Source organism: Vanellus vanellus (genome assembly GCF_965231255.1).
Source record: "Vanellus vanellus genome assembly, chromosome: 11".
Lineage (NCBI taxonomy): Eukaryota > Metazoa > Chordata > Aves > Charadriiformes > Charadriidae > Vanellus > Vanellus vanellus.
In genome coordinates, this window is record NC_138916.1 from 10,057,180 (window position 1) to 10,076,308 (window position 19,129).

A 19,129-nucleotide genomic window follows, 5' to 3' on the forward strand; every position below is an offset into this window, starting at 1 on the left:
AAGATCTGCATTTTAATTGAGCAAAGGTAGAACACTTTGACTGGAGTGTAGTATTTCTGGATGGTATTAATAAGATCTTACACTGAAATATCTGAAATACAAGAGAGCATTTTTCTTTCTGAGATTTGGTGTAATAGTTATCACATTCAGTAAAATGTAGTCAGCTTAGTCTTAGGAGTTTTTCATAACAAAGCTCAACAGTTCCAAATAAAATTTTTAAATGTCTAACTTAATATCTAAGCTTTAGATTCTGGATTTTTTTTTGTTTTGTTTCTTTCCACTCAAATGTTGACACACATTAGATATTTTTTGAAAATATTATTATGGAGTTAGCTCAGCCTTTGAGGATTGCATCGTGTACCATTGTCATTAAATATAAGGCCTACAAATATAGCAATTGCAGGTTTTTCCTGATATGATACAGCACTTCTTGAAACACTTAAAATGTATTGATTAATGAGAACCTACAGTTACTGCCCAGAATTTACAAACAGATGAAAAAGGGGAAAAAAAAACTCAAAAAAAGATATTTACAAATGCTTTTAAACATGGTATTGTAAAAAACAAATGCTTTTTTAAGAATTGCAGAACTTCAGATGGATTATAAATATTTGTGTTAACCAGAAAAATAAATATCTTAAAGAAAACAAAGGTTCCCTCATGTATATTGCTCTACCTGTATCTGGAATAATATTTATAAAATTATGTCTGTTTACATCTGTGCTTCTTTCTGTTGAGCAATGTCACTTTTGTGAATCAGAACAGAGATGTTCTCAGAATAGATTTTTCTGTGATTTTTATCCCCAAGTCCTAAAGCTAGAAATGGCTTTTTATGTATGTTCTGTGTAAAAAATATTTGAAAAATACTGAGGGAGGAAAAAGAGTTATGGTAGACCTTTGAAATGTGAAAACAGAGAATCTATTTCTGATTTCAGGCTAAACAGTTGTGTTTTTTGGGTGGTTTTTTTTTTTTTTTTCCCCTGTGCTTTAGAACCTGTAATATATGTATACAGTGAAAGGTATTTTTTTTTTTCTTGAACTGGAGAATTAGCCTTATTACTAAGATTAAAGCTAGTATTGCTATTACTGTACCTAAACCTATAATTTAAATTTTAAAATACTATATGGCCTTTAAAGAAACTCATTGTAAATTTTTGATAATTTTCTTTAACTTCAAGTGTCTGATACAGACTTTTCTTGAAAAATCTTGTCTTATTCCAGACAGAAAATCCAAGTATGGAGAGACCATATACGTTTAAGGATTTTGTTCTTCATCCAAGAAGGTTAGTAAATAACACATAAAAATTCTACCTTTCATGTCTAAACAATGCTGTTAAGTATTTACTTGTGCGTATGTAAATATTGTCTACATTTTTATGTTTTCATGAAAGAAATTTCAGCACCAAGGGAGTAAGATATTTGTGGTTCTGCTAAAAAGTCAGCATTTGTTTAAATACTTATTGCTTATTTGGTAAGAGTAAACCATTTTTCTTCAGGCCATCATAAAATTCACATTATAACTTCATCTGATGTTTTTACCGTTTTGATGAACACTGAAATCACTGACCAATGTTATGCTATAACTCATTTATTTCTTTTCAACTTGAAATTGTTTCCTGCCTTTCCGTCTCTTTTGTTTGCCTGTTTCTGTAAGCAGTTTCACGTGACCTTAATTGTAAACACAACAATACTTAAACTGAAAAGCTGGTTAACATTTAAGAAGGCCTGTGTTTTTTTTTAAAAAAAAAAAAAAAAAAAGGGGGGAGTTTTAAATGATAGGTAACACTTTGACACCGATATTAGTGTTATGCATTTCATGTTTGTTTTTAAAATGTAGATTCTTAACCTAAATCTGAGCAGTTTTTAGCAACTTTTGTTAGAAATAAAATATATAAAATACATATCAACATTTTTCAGATAATAGGTTCCGATATAGAAATAACATCAGAACATGTGGGATCTATAGATCTTTATCAGTGACGTTGGTAGCAGAATTATTTTTTAAGTATTTTACACTTCTTGACAAGATCAATGGTTTTGACAGAGTTAGCGACTGTCACGCTTAAATTAGATCTATTTTTCTGAGTTTCTGAATTTCTTAATTTATATTTCCTATTTCTGAACATTTCTTATCCTATATATGAATGAAGTATTATATTTATTGTCTCGACATTAATTAATTTCAATTGTCATTTATTTGTCAAGGATCTGACCTCCTCTTGTAGTGGTTACCACATGAATTTGGCAATGCTTTACAGGAATAAATACTGCCAGAGATTCAGGCACATTTCTGCCTTGAAATCTTACTGTAACTTTTAGATGTTTTAGTACTGTTAATGCCTGTTCTTCAGTTTTGCTCATGTTTGCATTTACTTAGGCAGGAATATTAATAAAATTACTACCTTCACAGTACTGCAAGCTGAGTAAGAATTATTAATATGTTAATAGTCTGAAATGAATTACTTTAACTATTGTATTGGAAAGTAAGATAGTAAGTTACTTCCTCTTTCAAATGGATCTGGGCTTTTCTGAAACCAAAATACAATCTGAATGAACATGTTTATAATCCAACATTAAATGTTTTTTTTTGGGTATCAGGAAATCTAATTCACTTTTTCTGCATGGCAAAAAAAAGCACAAAGTATTAGACCTCAGTGATGGGGGGGTTGGTTGGTTGTTGTTTAATTTAATAAGATGATGTGCCAGGTATCCAGTTGACTCACTAGTGATATTTTCAGGATTCTTGTTTTCTTTTTTTTTTTTTTTTTCATACTAATAATCAAACAGATGAGGTAATTTGGCAGATTTCTTTACCAAGTGAAAATATTAAATAAAGTCAATATGGGGAAATCTTATTTTCAGGCTTCTAATGATGCATTAAGCTAACTACAGAGAGGCAAATGCTGAAGTATACGAGCTTGCTGTAACTTAAAGTTTTAACAAAAGTAGTCCTGTAGGTTGAAATAATACTTGATAGATTGTCTGCACACAGTCAGATTATTATAATTATATGAATTCTCATTCTTATTTTCTTGTTCTTTTTTCTTATTCATTGGATACTAGGGAAGTTTGCAGAAGAGTGAGTTGGAAAGAAAGGTTTCCAGTTTGGTACATAATATCACGTTATACTCGGAAGCTTGACGCTGTTATAGAACTTCATGAATTTAAACTATGAAAAGCCAAATTTGTGTTGAGAAACTTACAAATAATCCTCTAGCTGTGCTTTTTCAGCTATTTTATTTCCAGGTAACAATTTCACCAGTGCACAACAAGAACATTTTATTTTCTCTTCTGCAGCCATAAATCAAGAGTTAAAGGCCACCTTAGATTAAAAATGACTTACTTACCTAAAAGCAATGGGTCTGAAGAAGAATCCACAGAACAGGCTGAAGAATTGGAGGTATTTATTGTTGCATATCCTAGCAAATGTCTTCAGCTATTAAGGGTAGTTACAGTAAAAATGAATGTTAGGAACTACTAAGCTATAAATAGTGGTTTTTAGAAATAAACCATTTAAAAGTGATTGCTTGTATCTTACGTAAAAGTTGTAAGTCTGCATGAAAATTCTAGAGCAGTTTTTCTAACTAAAGGAGGGGCTTTGTCAGTACATCTGAAAAAGAAAACATACATTAGGCTTTTGGTTTTGTTCTGGTACTGACTTGCCATATATTTATGTAACTTTTCTTGTTTTAGAGTTAATGGAAGTATCCTTGCGCAGTATTGTTGTTGCTGTTTAACGTTGTTTGATCCCAGCCAGCCAGACACTGACATCTTGCTGATTTTAGAATTTCAGCTCTCTGATTTATAAGGATATTTTGATCTTAACTACTTTACATTTGTAGTCTTTTGTAAGCGCATCCAGTTCAGATTGATGGTTTTCTTGTCAAGTCTGAACAACTCTATTCAGCGTTACTATCTTTGCTGTAATTAAACTTTCTGTTACAAAATGGTGTGCTCATCTGACTAGCACGTTTGCAGCATATGTATGAAATGAAACTTATTTACTTTTTTAAATCTGTTCTCTGAATGCTGTTTATTTTGCTGGAATAAACACCTTTTGATACTAATATGTTTAAGGAACTTGAGTTAAAAATAAGATTTCTGCATGCATAATTTGTCCTATAATTTCTTGAGAAATATATACAATAAACCCCAGAGCTGATCTTACTGGCTTAAGTTGTAGTAGAACTGCACCTTAAAAGGGGGATGGTTTAATAAACTGAGATACTTTTTCAACTTTGGTAATATTAAATGTAGTTAATATTATATTTCGTAGCCTGGATGGATTATATTGGACCAACCAGATGCTGCTAGCCAGCCACAACAGCAGCAACAGGAATCTCCTCCACTGCCTTCAGGCTGGGAAGAAAGGCAAGACATCCTTGGAAGGACCTACTATGTCAATCATGAATTCAGAAGAACACAATGGAAAAGGCCAACTGCTCAGTATGTATTTTGGCCTAAAAATTTAAGTCTTATATTAACTAATGTAACTAGTTCATTCTTGTTGCATTGAAAGCAAGGAGAACTCAAAAGTGAACAACTTGAGAATTAGGAGAGAGCTTTCCAGAGTTTAATTTACAAGCCCGTGTGTCATGGTCACTTCCTGTTCTCTGGAAGTATGTATTCAGATAGAAACTGGTTGCAATGATAAGAGATAACTATAGTCACAGAAAGGAAATTATTTTCCAGCTCAGCCTGGTTCCTCCTTCCCGACAGAGACTGCATTAAATTATTTACCTTTTTTTTTTTTTTTTTTCAGATTTTTTTTTCCCTTAGCATGTGAATTACAAAAATAAAACCTGGACTACTGTCTGGTTCTTTAGTTTAACTTACACTTTGCATTGACATGAATGCTTATTCTTCTTAAGCTATAAAAATTTACGTAAACTGTTTATGACTGTTTGTTTCTTCTGCCAAATTGACTAATGTACAGTCTTGCTGTTAGCCTAGCTTACTGTTGAAAGATAAAACATGTCTACTGTGTGCTGTCTTCCCCTCCCCCCCCCGCAACAGGGACAACGTAGCTGTTGCGGATATTGGTAGTGTGCAGTTGGAGGCCCAGCACGTGTTCACTCATCGGCGACAGATATCAGAGGATACAGAAAATCTAGACAACAGAGATTCCCCTGAGGTAAAAACAATCTCTATATGTAATCCCTATATGTGTCTGAAACGCAAGTAACTTTTTAATCTAGTTAAAAAACTTCTCCTAACTATTTGTAATTTGGAACTACTTTTTGAAAATGTTTTTTCCTTATTTTCTTTTTAAAGAGCTGGGAAATTATAACAGAAGATGAGGCAACAATGTATAACAATCAGAACCTTCAAATACCTCTCTCTCAGAGTAATTGTGATATACAGACTCATCTTGCAGAAGAACTGAATACTAGACTTACTACCTCTGGAAGTTCAGCTACTGGCCAGTCAGCAGCCTACATGGTAAATTAAATTTTTTCATTGTTCTAACATACGGAAGTATCTATAATGTTTTGCACAAAGTGTTACTACTGATAGAATTGGTTCCATAAATACTTCATATTAACAACTATATTTTTAATTTAATCTCGAAGGCAGAGAATTTAAGAGTACTCTTTTTACTATAGAACCCCATCTAAGCAAACATTTTATTCTTCCCCACTTTGCTTATGTGAATTTCTGCCTGAGATTAAAACTGACTTGTGTTAACTATTTTTCAGTCTGTAAATCTACCTCTTCTCTAACGTCATACTAAGTACTGCTGAAACCTACAGAGGAAGGAAGCTGTCTATATCCTGAAAGCTTATTTCTAAGAGAATCGTGCTATATTCGTTATTTTTTCCACTAGCACAAGTTTTAATATAACTCATTTTTCATTGTGAATATTGGGATATGGTTTTATGATTGGACTGGGTAAACCTGGTGACTCCATAGCAGTGAAAAAGGGATCTCGCTCATATAGTTCCACAGTCTTTGCGCCACTTGTGAAACTTGTCTGACCTCTCAGTGAGTCTCTTCAGCTTGCTAACCCTGCAGGAAACTATTCTTTTACCCCCAACTCTGTTTTTTTTTTTATTTTTTATTGTTTTAGCAAGCTGAACAGCACTCTAGGTTGTCTGACATATACTACACTGGCAAAGGGAAAGCAGCAGGAGTACGTAGCCAGGAGTGAGACTTGTCTTTTTGGTGGTAGCAAGCAATTAAATAAGCTCAGCTGTCTCGTGAAACCCGACCTCCGCAAACAGCCTTGTAACCTGATATATGACTTGAGAAATCCACTGTCCATTGAGGAAAGCCTTTAGAGGTCACCCAGACCATCTAGTCTAAGATTTTGGTATTTAAATAAAATCATTAGCTTTTATGATGCTGAGAATGCCATTCCAAATGTAAATTTGGAATTGACCATGTTTTTCTTAAGTTTGCACCACCAGTGTTGCTGGAAACAGCAAAGAGAGACTAATGACTTTACTTGATCTCTGCTATTCAGACTCCTATGGATAGCAAGAAAACTGTTATATCAGCTTGCTTGGGTGGCATAAGCAAAGGAAGAGGCAGATGTTCAAATTATTTGCAAGAGCCAGCTAGAATGACAATCTTGCCTCCCTTCACTTCTATCACCTCCAAAAAAGAGAATTTTAGAACTTAATCATGCTTTTTCTTTGAAGTATTCTAAAAGGATATGTAGATAGGGAAAAATCCTTCAAATAATTTGGGAAATTCTGGAGCGAGATGAAATATAGTTGCTTAATTGTAGCAGATGAGATCTAAATAGGGCTTTAGGCAGAAAGGTGGATGCTTATGAAAAGTCCAGGGATTGAATGACTCTTCTCAAATCAGCTCAGACTCTCATATCTTGTCATTATTAACTTAATCTACTCTGAAAAGTTGTTAGCTCTGATATATCACAGGCTTTAGTCTACTGACAAGATAATGCAGGAAGCTCTATACTGTAAATTCAGTTGTAATGTAACTGGCTGCAATTAACTCTGAAGTGCCAAAACATCTATTGTTAGGGTTTTCTGAACTTTCACAAGCCTCTGTGTTATTCTGCTTTAAGGTTATAATAGACACTGTGAACTCAATGTTTCTAACAGTATTAAAACCGTATTCCAAAATAGTGTGTTATATTAACATTTCAAAACAAATAAGACACTTTGCTCAAGGTGAAAACTGTAACAGTGTAAAGCATGATAACCATTGTTGACTGTTTGCTACAATCCTTAAAGCTGTGGTAATAGCTAATATGGCGTTCTTCTTCACTACTTCAAGAACCATTCCAGCAGAAGAGGTAGTCTGCAAACATACAGAGTTGAAGAGCAGCCTGCACATCCAGTGGTATGTCATTTTTCAAAAAACACACGCTTCTGTAGCAGAGAAGTTGAAGTATTTTCTTCACATGAAACTTTTTTTAACTATGTATTATGTGCTGACGTTTTAAATGAGACTTGGCTGCCTTCTGGCAGCTGTCCTGACAAAATTGGAATTATGAGTATAGTAAGATTGGAGTTCAGTTGTAAAGCTTTTGTGTTCCAACTTTGTGGTTTTGGTTTAACATTAGTTTAATGCATGGATAGAGCCTGCAGAAAGAAGTAGTCTTCACATGAAGATGCGAGTTTTGTTTTTCAAATTATTTGCTTTATAATTAAAAGCTGTACCACCATCCTCACATTATGTTTTCATGGTGACATGACAAACTTACAATAAACTCACAGCCAGAAGTATTAGGTTGGATCAGCTATGCCTAAACCAGGTATGTACATGAATCCTCTTAGATGAGGAACTTGAATTTGAAAAAAAAAAAAAAAAGTTTCTCACTTCACACTACTCAGTAAGGGCTTAAATACTGCTTTTCTATTTTATTCAGTTTGTGAAAATCACAAACCTTCTGTATTATAGTTATTTTGCTGTTTTAAGTTGACAGGGGAAAGCATTTTTGCGGTCAGTTTCATAGTTTCCTTAACTGTTTTTCTTCTGTTATCACTAATATTTAGTTACTGCCTACTTCATCTGGATTACCCCCAGGCTGGGAAGAACGACAAGATGAAAAAGGGAGGTCATATTATATAGATCACAATTCTAGAACCACTACGTGGATAAAGCCAGTTGTACAGGTACTGTCTGTCTTCTAACTATTAATGGTTTTATTCGTTTAACCTTTTAAACATCTCACATAACAGAAGTAAAGACTTCTTTGCAATAAAACATGTGAAAGGCATAAACTGGTAAAGCATTACATAAAATATTTTTTTGGTCATTTACCATAGATTGCTGTGGAAACAGGACAGTTGTCAGCTGTGCAAAGTATTTCTATAGGAAGACAACCACAAGCAACATCAAGTGATTCATCACAACAATCTTCTCACCAGCAGCCTGAAATGGAGCAAGGATTTCTTCCTAAAGGCTGGGAAGTCCGACATGCACCCAATGGGAGACCATTCTTTATTGACCACAATACCAAAACTACAACATGGGTACTGGAAAACTCCTCTCATGGAATGAAGTTCTAGTTCCTCTCAAGTCAAAGCTTTGATGCTTTCAGCAAGCTTCTGTGATGTTTTTAGTGCCAAGATAGCTGTGTCATGTCTGTTAAGGAACATATGTAATAGATATTTTAAATGACTTTGCATTTTTATCACGAGTAGAACATTATGAATTTTACAAACTGGATTGGCACTTCAAAGTTTAGATTGGAAGGAGGAAAATACTGCTGTGTATAGGAATCTGTTTCACAGATGTAAAGCATGTCCTAAATGACACTTCTGTCAACTGTAAAACTTAGGTGTGCTGTTAGCAGAAATCAGTTTTGTAAACTTACCTTCAACAGGAAATCCATTGCCTTGAATTCATCACATGGTACAGTGCACAATACAAACTTCTGTGAATTGTTAAGAAAGCAGGCCAGGCGCAGCTGCAGTATGGATGAGGGAGTTGTACAGCTACAGTTGCACAGAGTGGCACTGCACACCACTAGGCAGTACTTATAGATGGACTTAAGCATTTAAAGAGTAGGTCAGTACTACTGTCAGGTGAAAGAGAAACAGAGAAATGCATTAAATTGGTTCAAAATGAATATTCATTTCTTCAGGGTTATGGAAAGACCTCATGTAACACAAACACCTCCTCTCTATCCCCCAACAAAACCCAACCACCGAACATAACAAGCACAAGGTGTGCCAGAAACTGTGGAAAGATTAATCCAACTCAATTACACCAAAACTGAGTTAAATGAGGGATTATATATATATATATAAATATATATATATAAAGTGAGAGGTTGTTAGAAGATGATTGTAAACTATTGGAGGACTGAGAATCCACAAGGAACTCCCTGGTTGCAGAATATGCAACAATTATCTAGTTGGTACTAGGAATATTCTTTACGTAGTCATGAATAAAGAGGGAAAAAAATAAAAGCAAAACAAATCAGCAAAAGGATTTTAACATGCTCCTTATTTTGTTTTCAAAGGAAGATCCAAGACTGAAAAATTCTGCTCATCTGAGGAGAAAGACTTCCCTAGATCCAGTAGACCTGGGGCCATTACCAGTAAGTAAACCGTCTTATACTTGTTTTGCAGATACAACAATTTAAATACTTGAATTAGCGCTTTCAATGCTTGCACGTAAGAAAATGCAGCCTGCTTTTCTCATACAAAAAATACTCTATTTTGAATTCCAGTGCTGAGAGTAGGTGGAGCGGGGGACTGCCCCCAGCTGCAGATCATGTTAAGTTCTATACAAACCATATGGTGAGAAATTTATAATAAAAGTGTCTCCTTCTTACAGCCAGGGTGGGAAGAGAGAACTCACACAGATGGAAGAGTATTCTTCATAAACCACAGTATGTACAATGTAGTATTCTCTCCCCACTCATCATTTTGTTTCTGAACATTATCTAAATTAATGAAACTAATTATGAAATGTCTTGCAGATACGAAGAAAACACAATGGGAGGATCCTCGACTGCAGAATGTGGCAATAACTGGACCAGTAAGCTTTCCTTATGTAGCTTTACATATTTTTCAAGAATATTGTTAATAGAAACCAAGCAAACTCTTGTCATTTATCAGGTACTCGGTCTAGAAGATGAAAATCCCAGGATGTATTTCACTTTAAAGACTGTTTAGAAAGCTTTCTGTGGAAGTGGTCTTTAAATGCCAGAAAGAAAAGTCAGTTCCCATAGTAGTAATAAACTTTCCTTTTAGACTGAGGGGGGGCAAGGGGGGGGGGGGGGGGGGGGGGGGGGGGGCATTTGAAGTGGGTAAGAAACTTTATTTTTTTATCCACAGTGTCCAAAATAAAACTAGCTCAATTCATGAAGTGAACTTGGGGGGTGGGGGTGAAGACTTTAAAGGCATGAAATTCATATCCAACTAAAAAATAATTATCTAGCCTTGATACTTAATCTGAAGTGCAAAATTACCAGGACTAATTGCAAAGACAGTACACATTATAATTATAGATAGGTTTTAATGTTCAGCTGATATCTGCGTTTATTAATAGCCCGCATATGTAAACAACCTTCTCCGTCCATGGAAAATAGAGGTGTTTGTAGCCAGGTCTCTCATGATACAGCAAGGAAAGACTATGCGTTACGTAAGTCACCAAAGGCATTTTGGTCACTTTGATCTAGGCCAGTCAGTGATCTTAGTCAGTCACGTCAGCTAATGGTGAAGTACAGGATAAATTGTGTGAAACTGATCAGAACGAATGATCTGAACAGATAAGTGTTTTTCATTCCAGATGTTTGGAACTGTCCATCTATTTATAAATTCAAAGTCTCCCCTGATACCTGGTAAAACATGTATTCCTGTTTTCTTAGGACTTAAATGCATTGTCTATGTTTTACAAATACAGACTGGTTTATATTACATTATTTGTTAGAGTAACTCAAGCTTTTTTTGGGTTGTGTTTTTTTTTTTTCCCCTTTTCAAAGGCTGTGCCTTACTCCAGGGACTATAAGCGGAAGTATGAGTTCTTCAGAAAGAAATTGAAGAAACAGGTTAGTAATCCGTAGGAATCCGGCAGAAGTTTAAGAAACTTAATCCCCTAAACAAAGGAAATCTTAGGGTTACGGTGAAAGGAAATTGAACCTGCTTTGTAACCTGCTTAATGAAGGTAAATTTACTGTCTGATTGCAAATACATTTGTGACTTGGTAACAATTGGCAATTAACAATTATCTAACACTAAGGTTTGTGATTTTATGCAGTGATGACACTGCAAGCGATGTAATTGAAAAAGCAAAAATTCTAAAGGGTTAAAAAGTTGTGAAACTGGAAGTAGTTTGGAAATCACTGATCTAGCATATAATAGTTTTTGGAACTCAGAATGTGGAAATAGAATTTCTTGGAATACATTTTGGACTATTCGGCTAGAAATCTGTACTGTCACCTTGATCAGGCTAGAAGACTAATAAATTGTTATAGCCTAAAACCCTTAAGTTTATGAATCTCATTTGCAAGTTCTAGTTTGAAGTGACAGTGCCAGATATATTTATAACGCATAGCATAAAAGACTGTAAATAGCATCCGGATATCCAGATAACAATGAGTCTTTGCACAACTACAGTCAAATTTGGTATTCTTGGGAGATGTTTTATGTATGTCTCTAGCCTTTCTGAAACCTATGCATTTTGAGCTGAAGTGTAAATTGCACGCAATTATATATACACCTCACTTTTATTGTTCCTAGTCAAACAAGCTTGGCATTTATTCAAATGACATTATCCTAATCTGAGAAGTGACAGACAGCTCAGCCACATGATATAATCGTAGTATTTCAAGAATTAAATACCTGTGTAGATTTTTAAAGCATACTATTGCCTTTTAAGTATTCACAAATACATAAATGACAGTTAGGGTAATCGATTGATTTATATTGAGATTTAATTATTGAATGCTATTTTAATCAAATAAATTTGGGTTTAGTAATTGACTTTGTTGCTTGAGCTTTTTTTCTGAAAAGTTGATTTCCAAGTAAAAACAGGATTATTTTTTTTTTTATTTAGGGTTATTTATTGCTTTCTGAAATGGTGAAAAAGACCTATATATTTCAGCCACCATGTAGGTTAGACATATAATATTGTACAGTATTTTGCAACTTGGAAAATGACAAATAATGCACTCCCCCATCCCAAGTAATTATTTTTTGTTTGTAGTTTGGATCAAGCTGTTGCTGGATATAAATAGGCATTACAGTTATATGCAGCCTTCTGATTGTTTTTTTTTTTTTTTTATTATTTGGGATGTTTAGGATAGATTTTTTAAGGAGTATAAGAAAATAAAAAGGAAGCATATCTGAATGTGGGCTCTTCAGTTTGATTTATTTCTACATTCAAAAATTCATTATTTCTACTCAGTGTGTGACTAGTTCTTTGAAATATTTAAGTTTCATTGCATCATCCTAATCTAGTCGTAGAGCAACACAAATTGAAATTTTCTGTTCCCACTTTCACTGAATTTCTCAATTTAGCCTGAAGTAATTGCTGAAATAAACTGGCTGAAGACAAGTGAAATCAAGAAAATACTTTGTTCTCATATAGTGATTCAATTATTTGCAAATTTTTATTCCTGGTTTATTAGGGGCTTACTCTGAAAGTTCAGCAGCAAATATGAGCTCCTTGGTTTTTTTTTTTTTATTTAAATACTTTCCTATATGGTAGTAAATATAAACCTTGTGATTTATTCCTGTGACTTCAAATTTTAAGTGGACTAATTTTTCTTTTACTATTGTAGGAATACTTGTTTGTCATGTATGTCTTAAGTAGGAGAATGGGGCCTTGTAGTTAGACTATTGAACTAGAAGGTGAAATAAGTCAGGTAAAATTGTTCCAAAATAATTTTATTTGTAAACTCTGAGCATTTTTTTAATCAAGCTTATAATGTGATGAATTTTCAGTGTTAAAAAAGATTATATGCCTTGCTGCATGCAGAACAATTGAGAATATGGTGTTACTAGTAAGAATTTATTTTAACCCTATTTTCTTGGTGTGAAATAGAACTTAGTATCTGAAACTCTCCATGCTAGTCGAACTGTATGTAAATAGAGCCTTTTTTATCAATCATATTGTGTTGTTTCCAAATTGTTAAAGAAAAGGATTTGTGTGCCATTCTGTGTTTACAAAATCTGCATACTCTGCAAGACTACAAGATGCTGGGGTTTGTTTTATTGTTCCATGTCTTCATATCTTTTTATATATATTTTTTTTTTAGGGTGATATTCCAAATAGATTTGAAATGAAAATTCATCGCACAACAATCCTTGAAGATTCTTATAGAAGAATTATAGCTGTAAAGAGAGCAGACTTCCTTAAAGCAAGACTTTGGATTGAATTTGATGGTGAAAAAGGTTTAGACTATGGAGGAGTGGCCAGGGAATGGTTCTTCCTTCTCTCTAAAGAAATGTTTAATCCTTATTATGGATTGTTTGAATATTCAGCAACGTAAGTAATACAGGTCTGGAAGACATGAAGACTAGTTAGGGAAAGCAGATCAATTGTATTTCTCATACCTACTTTAAAAATTGAATTACTGTTGTTTTTTTTTTTCTACCCCTCCTAAGCTGTATAGGAGGGTTTAATTGTTAATAACTGCAATATTCTGCACCTAGTTCTTTGTTTGACAGAAGAGTAATGTGGAGACAGTACCTGTAGCTTTTTTTCAGCAGTCTGACGTAAGCCGTGTCATCCTTGCATAGACAAGCATGTGCTTGCAACCATGTATTACTTACAGAAGAGGCAGTATTTAACAAATAATGTGGAGAATGTTATTCTGACTACTTTAAAACTAATAGGAGTTAAGCACTTCTCTTTGGTATATCTCTAACTTACAAAGGTAGTTAATTGTGTTTAAAACCGTTATTTCTGCTATGCTAATAGAATCTTCTACTGAGTGTTGTTTCATATTAGATTAGTGATTTATTAATCCAAATATGATTATTTTTTCAATTTCATGAAAAGTAATACCCGATTTAACCAGCGATGTCTTTCAGATCTTCAAATGTGGGACTGTTCCAATAGTACAACAGTTTGTTTTTCTTTCTCTTCCCTGCTCCCTCCCTCAACTTCAGAGATAACTATACTCTGCAGATCAATCCAAACTCTGGACTTTGCAATGAAGATCATCTCTCTTATTTCAAGTTTATAGGTCGTGTAGCTGGAATGGCTGTTTACCACGGCAAACTTTTGGATGGTTAGTATTAATTTTATGTAATACGATATTTAGATTAATATTGAGCATATTTTTAATTTTAATTTAAATACCATTCAATTTATTTTTTTCTTTAAAGCCTTTTTTATTCGTCCTTTTTACAAGATGATGCTCCAAAAACCAATAACACTTCATGATATGGAGTCTGTGGTATGTAATTTGCTTTATCATGTATGTTAGGATTTCATGTTCATATTTTTATATATATATATCTATCTATATCTATATATCTTTAATGGCACTGTGAAAGTTGAAAATGCATGATTCACAGGTACTTTAGGCTACATCTTTTATAAGTGTAGGTTGTATAGGAATTAAAACTTCCAGTGAAAATCAGAGACCCCTAGACACTAAGGTTCTTAAAATTAAATGTGAAAATATTTGAGATCCCTGTCTCAACCTATTTTTTAAATTATTTTATGTCTTCTGATTATTAAAAAGAAACATAATTTCAGGGACTGAAAGTATAAGAAGTAGTATTATAAGAAAACATAGTTTACAATTTTCTTGTTTCCCTGGTAATGATTCTCATCTAGAGTAGTCATGGGCAGAGTGATTTTTATTCAGTCTCTTTAACCTATTACTGGTTTTGCTGTCATTTAAGAATATATAATATAGTTCCTATCTGTTTATAAGTAATAGATTTATAGATGCATCCTGTTTTTTTGAGTTTGGGTTTGTTGTGTTGGTTTGTTTTTTTTTTTTTTTTCCCCAGTGCTATAGAATCATAGAATGGTTTAGGTTGGAAGGGACCTTAAAGATCATCTAGTTCCACCCCCCCGCAGGGACACCTCCCACTAGAACAGGTTGCTCAAAGCCCCATCCAGCCTGGCCTTGAACACCTCCAGGGATGGGGCAGCCACAACTTCCCTAGGCAACCTGTTCTAGTCTCTCACCACCCTCACCCTAATATCCAATCTAAATCTCCCCTTTCAGTTTAAAACCGTTACCGCTCATCCTATCGTTATGCTCCCTGATAACGAGTCCCTCCCCATCTGTCCTGTAGCCCCTTTAGGTACTGGAAGGGGCTATGAGGTCTCCCCGGAGCCTTCTCTTCTCCAGGCTGAACAACCCCAACTCTCTCAGCCTGTCCTCATAGCAGAGGTGCTCCAGCCCTCTGATCATCTTCGTGGCCTCCTCTGGACCCGTTTCACCATGTCCATGTCCTTCTTATGTTGGGGACCCCAGAGCTGGATGCAGTACTGGAGGTGGGGTCTTACCAGAACAGAGTAGAGGGGCAGAATCCCCTCCCTCAACCTGCTGGCCATGCTGCTGGTGATGCAGCCCAGGATGTGGTTGGCTTTATCTTAATTTTCATTTCCTAAGGCTCTTTGTAGTAATGCCTTAACAATAAGGGCAAAATAAATACAGGATGAGAGACAGAGAAGAGTCCAAAATACGTTACTTCAGATAATGCTGTGACATCTTATCACCATTTTGCTATGTGAGAGATTTTTAGTCCTGAGATTGCTGAGTCTTCAGGTTTCAAATGTCCTTAAAGGTCTTTGTAGCTTTGTACAATTGCAGAGTCTCTGTATCCAATACAGGATTATCCTAGGTAGCAGCATTCACTGGGCTGTAATGGAGCCTCCTGTAGCTTAAAACATGGCTACTCTATTTTGTATTTACAATTTTGTAATTCTCTCTCTTAGGATAGTGAATATTATAATTCTCTGAGATGGATTCTTGAAAATGATCCAACAGAACTGGACCTCAGATTCATAGTCGATGAAGAACTTTTTGGTCAGGTTAGTATCTTTACATAAAGTAGAATAGACAAAACATGAAAGAAAACATTTGACCTGTGAAATTAGCTGATTTTTATCTGTATGGTATTAAGAAAAACCCTTCATTCACAGTCATGTTGGTTTGTTCACTCAGCTTCTTCCTTTAGCTGGTACATGCTCATGCAGTGCTCTGTTAGCCTGGCTGTGGTGTGATAAAGGACTTTGAAATAAGCAGAGCTTTAAAAAACAGCTCATGCTTTTTTCTTCAATAATACTTGTATTGAAATATAGCTGTTGCTGTGAGTGTAACTGAAACCAAGATACTATTCCTTAATCTGGAGTAGAGGTTGGGTTGATGCAATTGTCTGGAAAGGATGAGCTCTTTTTGAAATGGCTGGAATCATAAATTTCACTGGGAGATAATAAATAGGGTTTTTTCTCTAAGATGTACTAGAAAACTACGGAATAGACAAGATTGTTGTGTAGAAAGCCATCCAAGATAAGTCATGTAGAAATACCACAGGTACTGAATAAAAATTCCAAATTACAGGTGCCAACTAGATCTAAGAAGGATAATATTGTGGTCTTGTGTAACTAAAGTGATCCTAAATAGGAGCGTGAAAACATACATCCATAATGAACTGAAAATCAGATCTTTGTCTACTGCGCTTCTAGTTGTATAAATCATTGTGTAGCAAATATGCACATTGATTCACTTATTTACTGGGACCATTATTGAAATTGTTCTTTAAGTGTTTTTCCTTGAGATTTGGAAAAAAGGCGGAGTCATTGAATATGCACTTAGTGAAGTCCACATTTACTGAGGACTTGTGTGCAAAATTAGGTAATTTATTGTAGCAGGCCAGAAAAAAATGGAGGTTGCTCTATTGCAGTCTGGCATCCCTGAATAATACATTTTTTTAAAACAATCAACCAAATTCTGTTTATTCAGGTGACCTGTGAAACTGGTTCTATTTCTATAGCTTTCAAATTCTGCAGCCTTCAAGAGTTAATTAAATTACCTAATATTACCATATGAATCCTGTTACCTACATATCTCATTAAGACTCATTCTATGTCTTGCATTTAGACCCATCAACATGAACTGAAAACTGGTGGATCAGAAATAGTTGTCACCAACAAGAACAAGAGAGACTACATTCAGTAAGTAGTGCTCACGATGTGCAATGGATCTTGGTGGATTGCCCCTCTAGTAATAGGGGCTGTCTGTTAGTTATATTAATAAAGGGAAGGCGTTGCTTTGTATATAAATTGCTTTTCTTTTAAAAGTTTTTGTTTTGTTTTGTTTTTTTACAGTCTTGTAATTCAGTGGAGATTTGTGAGCAGAGTACAGAAACAAATGGCAGCCTTTAAAGAGGTATGGTTTTAATTACAAAATAAATTCTTCTAAGAATTTGTTGCATCTAATCTTAAGTCAAGCTTTTTTGGACATCCTAAAGACTCACAGATAATGTTGTTACAGGTACAAAAAAGGCAGTGATAACTTTGTAGTGTCAGCTTTGAATTATTTCAGACCTTTTGGTCTATTTTTACTGAGGTGTTTAATTCATACTGAAAAAAAAAATGCTCAGTCCTGGCTGACAGCTTTAGCTGTAGTGCAAACTATTTCATGAACTCGGCAGAAATGAAAATTAAATCAAACTAATAGAATTAAATTAAACTAGCGGGTTTATCCTTATTTGTATAAGCTATATTACATATATGATATTCAGACTTGCATATTCACCATTCAGTGTAGCATAATGAAGATGTGAGATAAGTTAGAATTACAAGTACTGTAACCAGACTGGGGGATTCTGGTGTCTGAACTTGTATATTTGATGTATTGCTTTGGCTTTGTTTACTAAAGCATATAAATATCATTCTCACTGAGCAGAAATGTTTAAATAATGTTGATTTTTAAAAACTTCCTTCATCTTTTTAGGGCTTTTTTGAACTAGTACCACAGGATCTGATTAAAATTTTTGATGAAAATGAGCTGGAGGTAAGTGTGTCAAGGAAAAGAAAACAAACTATGTTGAAACTTAAGGTTACTGACTTAAACTTCGGTGTTTGTTTGTTTGTTTGTTTTTTAATCTGTGTAGTTATTAATGTGTGGACTGGGAGATGTGGATGTAGCTGATTGGAAACTACATACGAAATACAAAAATGGCTACAACATAAATCATCAAGTAATACAGTGGTTCTGGAAGGTATTGTAAAGTTGTGCTATTATTTTACTTAATACCTGTTCAAAAGCTGCTGCCTTTCAACTGTGATAGTTTATCATGTGGCTCATCAGTAGGTAGGTAAATATTTGAGCATTAAAACTCATGAGAAAGACAGTAAGAAAACTAAAGATGAGATGCATGGTCAGAATGTAAATACACTACTGATTCTTGCTTTTCCAAAAAAAAAAAATCCATGTCTGACTGGGGTTAAAACTATTTCAGTGTAGGTTTTTCTGGCATGGTTACGCTAAAGAGGTGTTAAACTCTTCTGTTTAATAAATTACAGAAATTTGGCTGCTAGTACATAACATCAGGAAACTTCAAAGAAAATAGGGGCCAGATCTTCAAGGGAAGTATTTTAACAGCCTGCGAAGCCAGTAACTGTACTCTTGTTACAGTGCCATTAAAAAATTGTTGACTTTGTAGCTTTTAGCTATAGGCAGAGAAGTAGACTATGTGTCACTAAAAAAATGCATGTATATATAAAGGGTAACGATTTAGAGACAGAAACTGTGTTGCATAAATCTGCTAGCTTAAAACATTAATTTAAAAATAAATCTTTAATTGTAATCATTATCATACATAGGCAGTCTTAATGATGGACTCTGAAAAGAGAATAAGATTACTTCAGTTTGTTACTGGCACATCACGCGTACCTATGAATGGGTTTGCTGAGCTGTATGGTGAGTACTTATGGTTATGTTCACAATTAAGTAACAGAGAACATGATATTTGATTTCAAACATAGGCACATTATTTTTCAACTTTTGCTTTAAAATTGAGTATATAATGGCAGTTGTAAGAATCAAAGTTAGAGAAAAGTCACTTAGATCACACGTGTTTCCCATGTTCTATAAATACTTCACCACTTTAATTCTGGTTTTGGAAGTCTTTAAATGTATAGGACTTCTCAAATGAATGTGGATGTTAAAGTTCTAAAAAGCTGCAAAAATCCGTGTTTAACACATGATTGAGCTTGAAGGAAA

At 34.4% G+C, this 19,129-nt stretch overlaps 1 protein-coding gene across 2 annotated transcripts in view; it reads left to right on the plus strand.

Moving 5' to 3' along the window:
- The window catches only part of NEDD4 (NEDD4 E3 ubiquitin protein ligase), a 57,488-nt gene that overhangs the window by 34,762 nt on the left and 3,597 nt on the right, over window positions 1-19,129 (plus strand). For both annotated transcript variants that reach the window (XM_082489032.1, XM_082489031.1), the window contains 21 exons: window positions 1,222-1,283; window positions 3,298-3,400; window positions 4,277-4,446; window positions 5,017-5,134; window positions 5,275-5,442; window positions 7,249-7,314; window positions 7,971-8,090; window positions 8,244-8,450; window positions 9,446-9,523; window positions 9,763-9,817; window positions 9,908-9,966; window positions 10,913-10,978; window positions 13,190-13,419; window positions 14,046-14,167; window positions 14,265-14,335; window positions 15,838-15,933; window positions 17,003-17,076; window positions 17,230-17,290; window positions 17,858-17,917; window positions 18,018-18,125; window positions 18,730-18,826. In XM_082489032.1, the coding sequence (XP_082345158.1) occupies window positions 1,237-1,283; window positions 3,298-3,400; window positions 4,277-4,446; window positions 5,017-5,134; window positions 5,275-5,442; window positions 7,249-7,314; window positions 7,971-8,090; window positions 8,244-8,450; window positions 9,446-9,523; window positions 9,763-9,817; window positions 9,908-9,966; window positions 10,913-10,978; window positions 13,190-13,419; window positions 14,046-14,167; window positions 14,265-14,335; window positions 15,838-15,933; window positions 17,003-17,076; window positions 17,230-17,290; window positions 17,858-17,917; window positions 18,018-18,125; window positions 18,730-18,826 (2,176 nt within the window). In that variant the 5' untranslated portion in view covers window positions 1,222-1,236. The remainder of the gene's footprint in view (window positions 1-1,221; window positions 1,284-3,297; window positions 3,401-4,276; window positions 4,447-5,016; window positions 5,135-5,274; window positions 5,443-7,248; window positions 7,315-7,970; window positions 8,091-8,243; window positions 8,451-9,445; window positions 9,524-9,762; window positions 9,818-9,907; window positions 9,967-10,912; window positions 10,979-13,189; window positions 13,420-14,045; window positions 14,168-14,264; window positions 14,336-15,837; window positions 15,934-17,002; window positions 17,077-17,229; window positions 17,291-17,857; window positions 17,918-18,017; window positions 18,126-18,729; window positions 18,827-19,129) is intronic.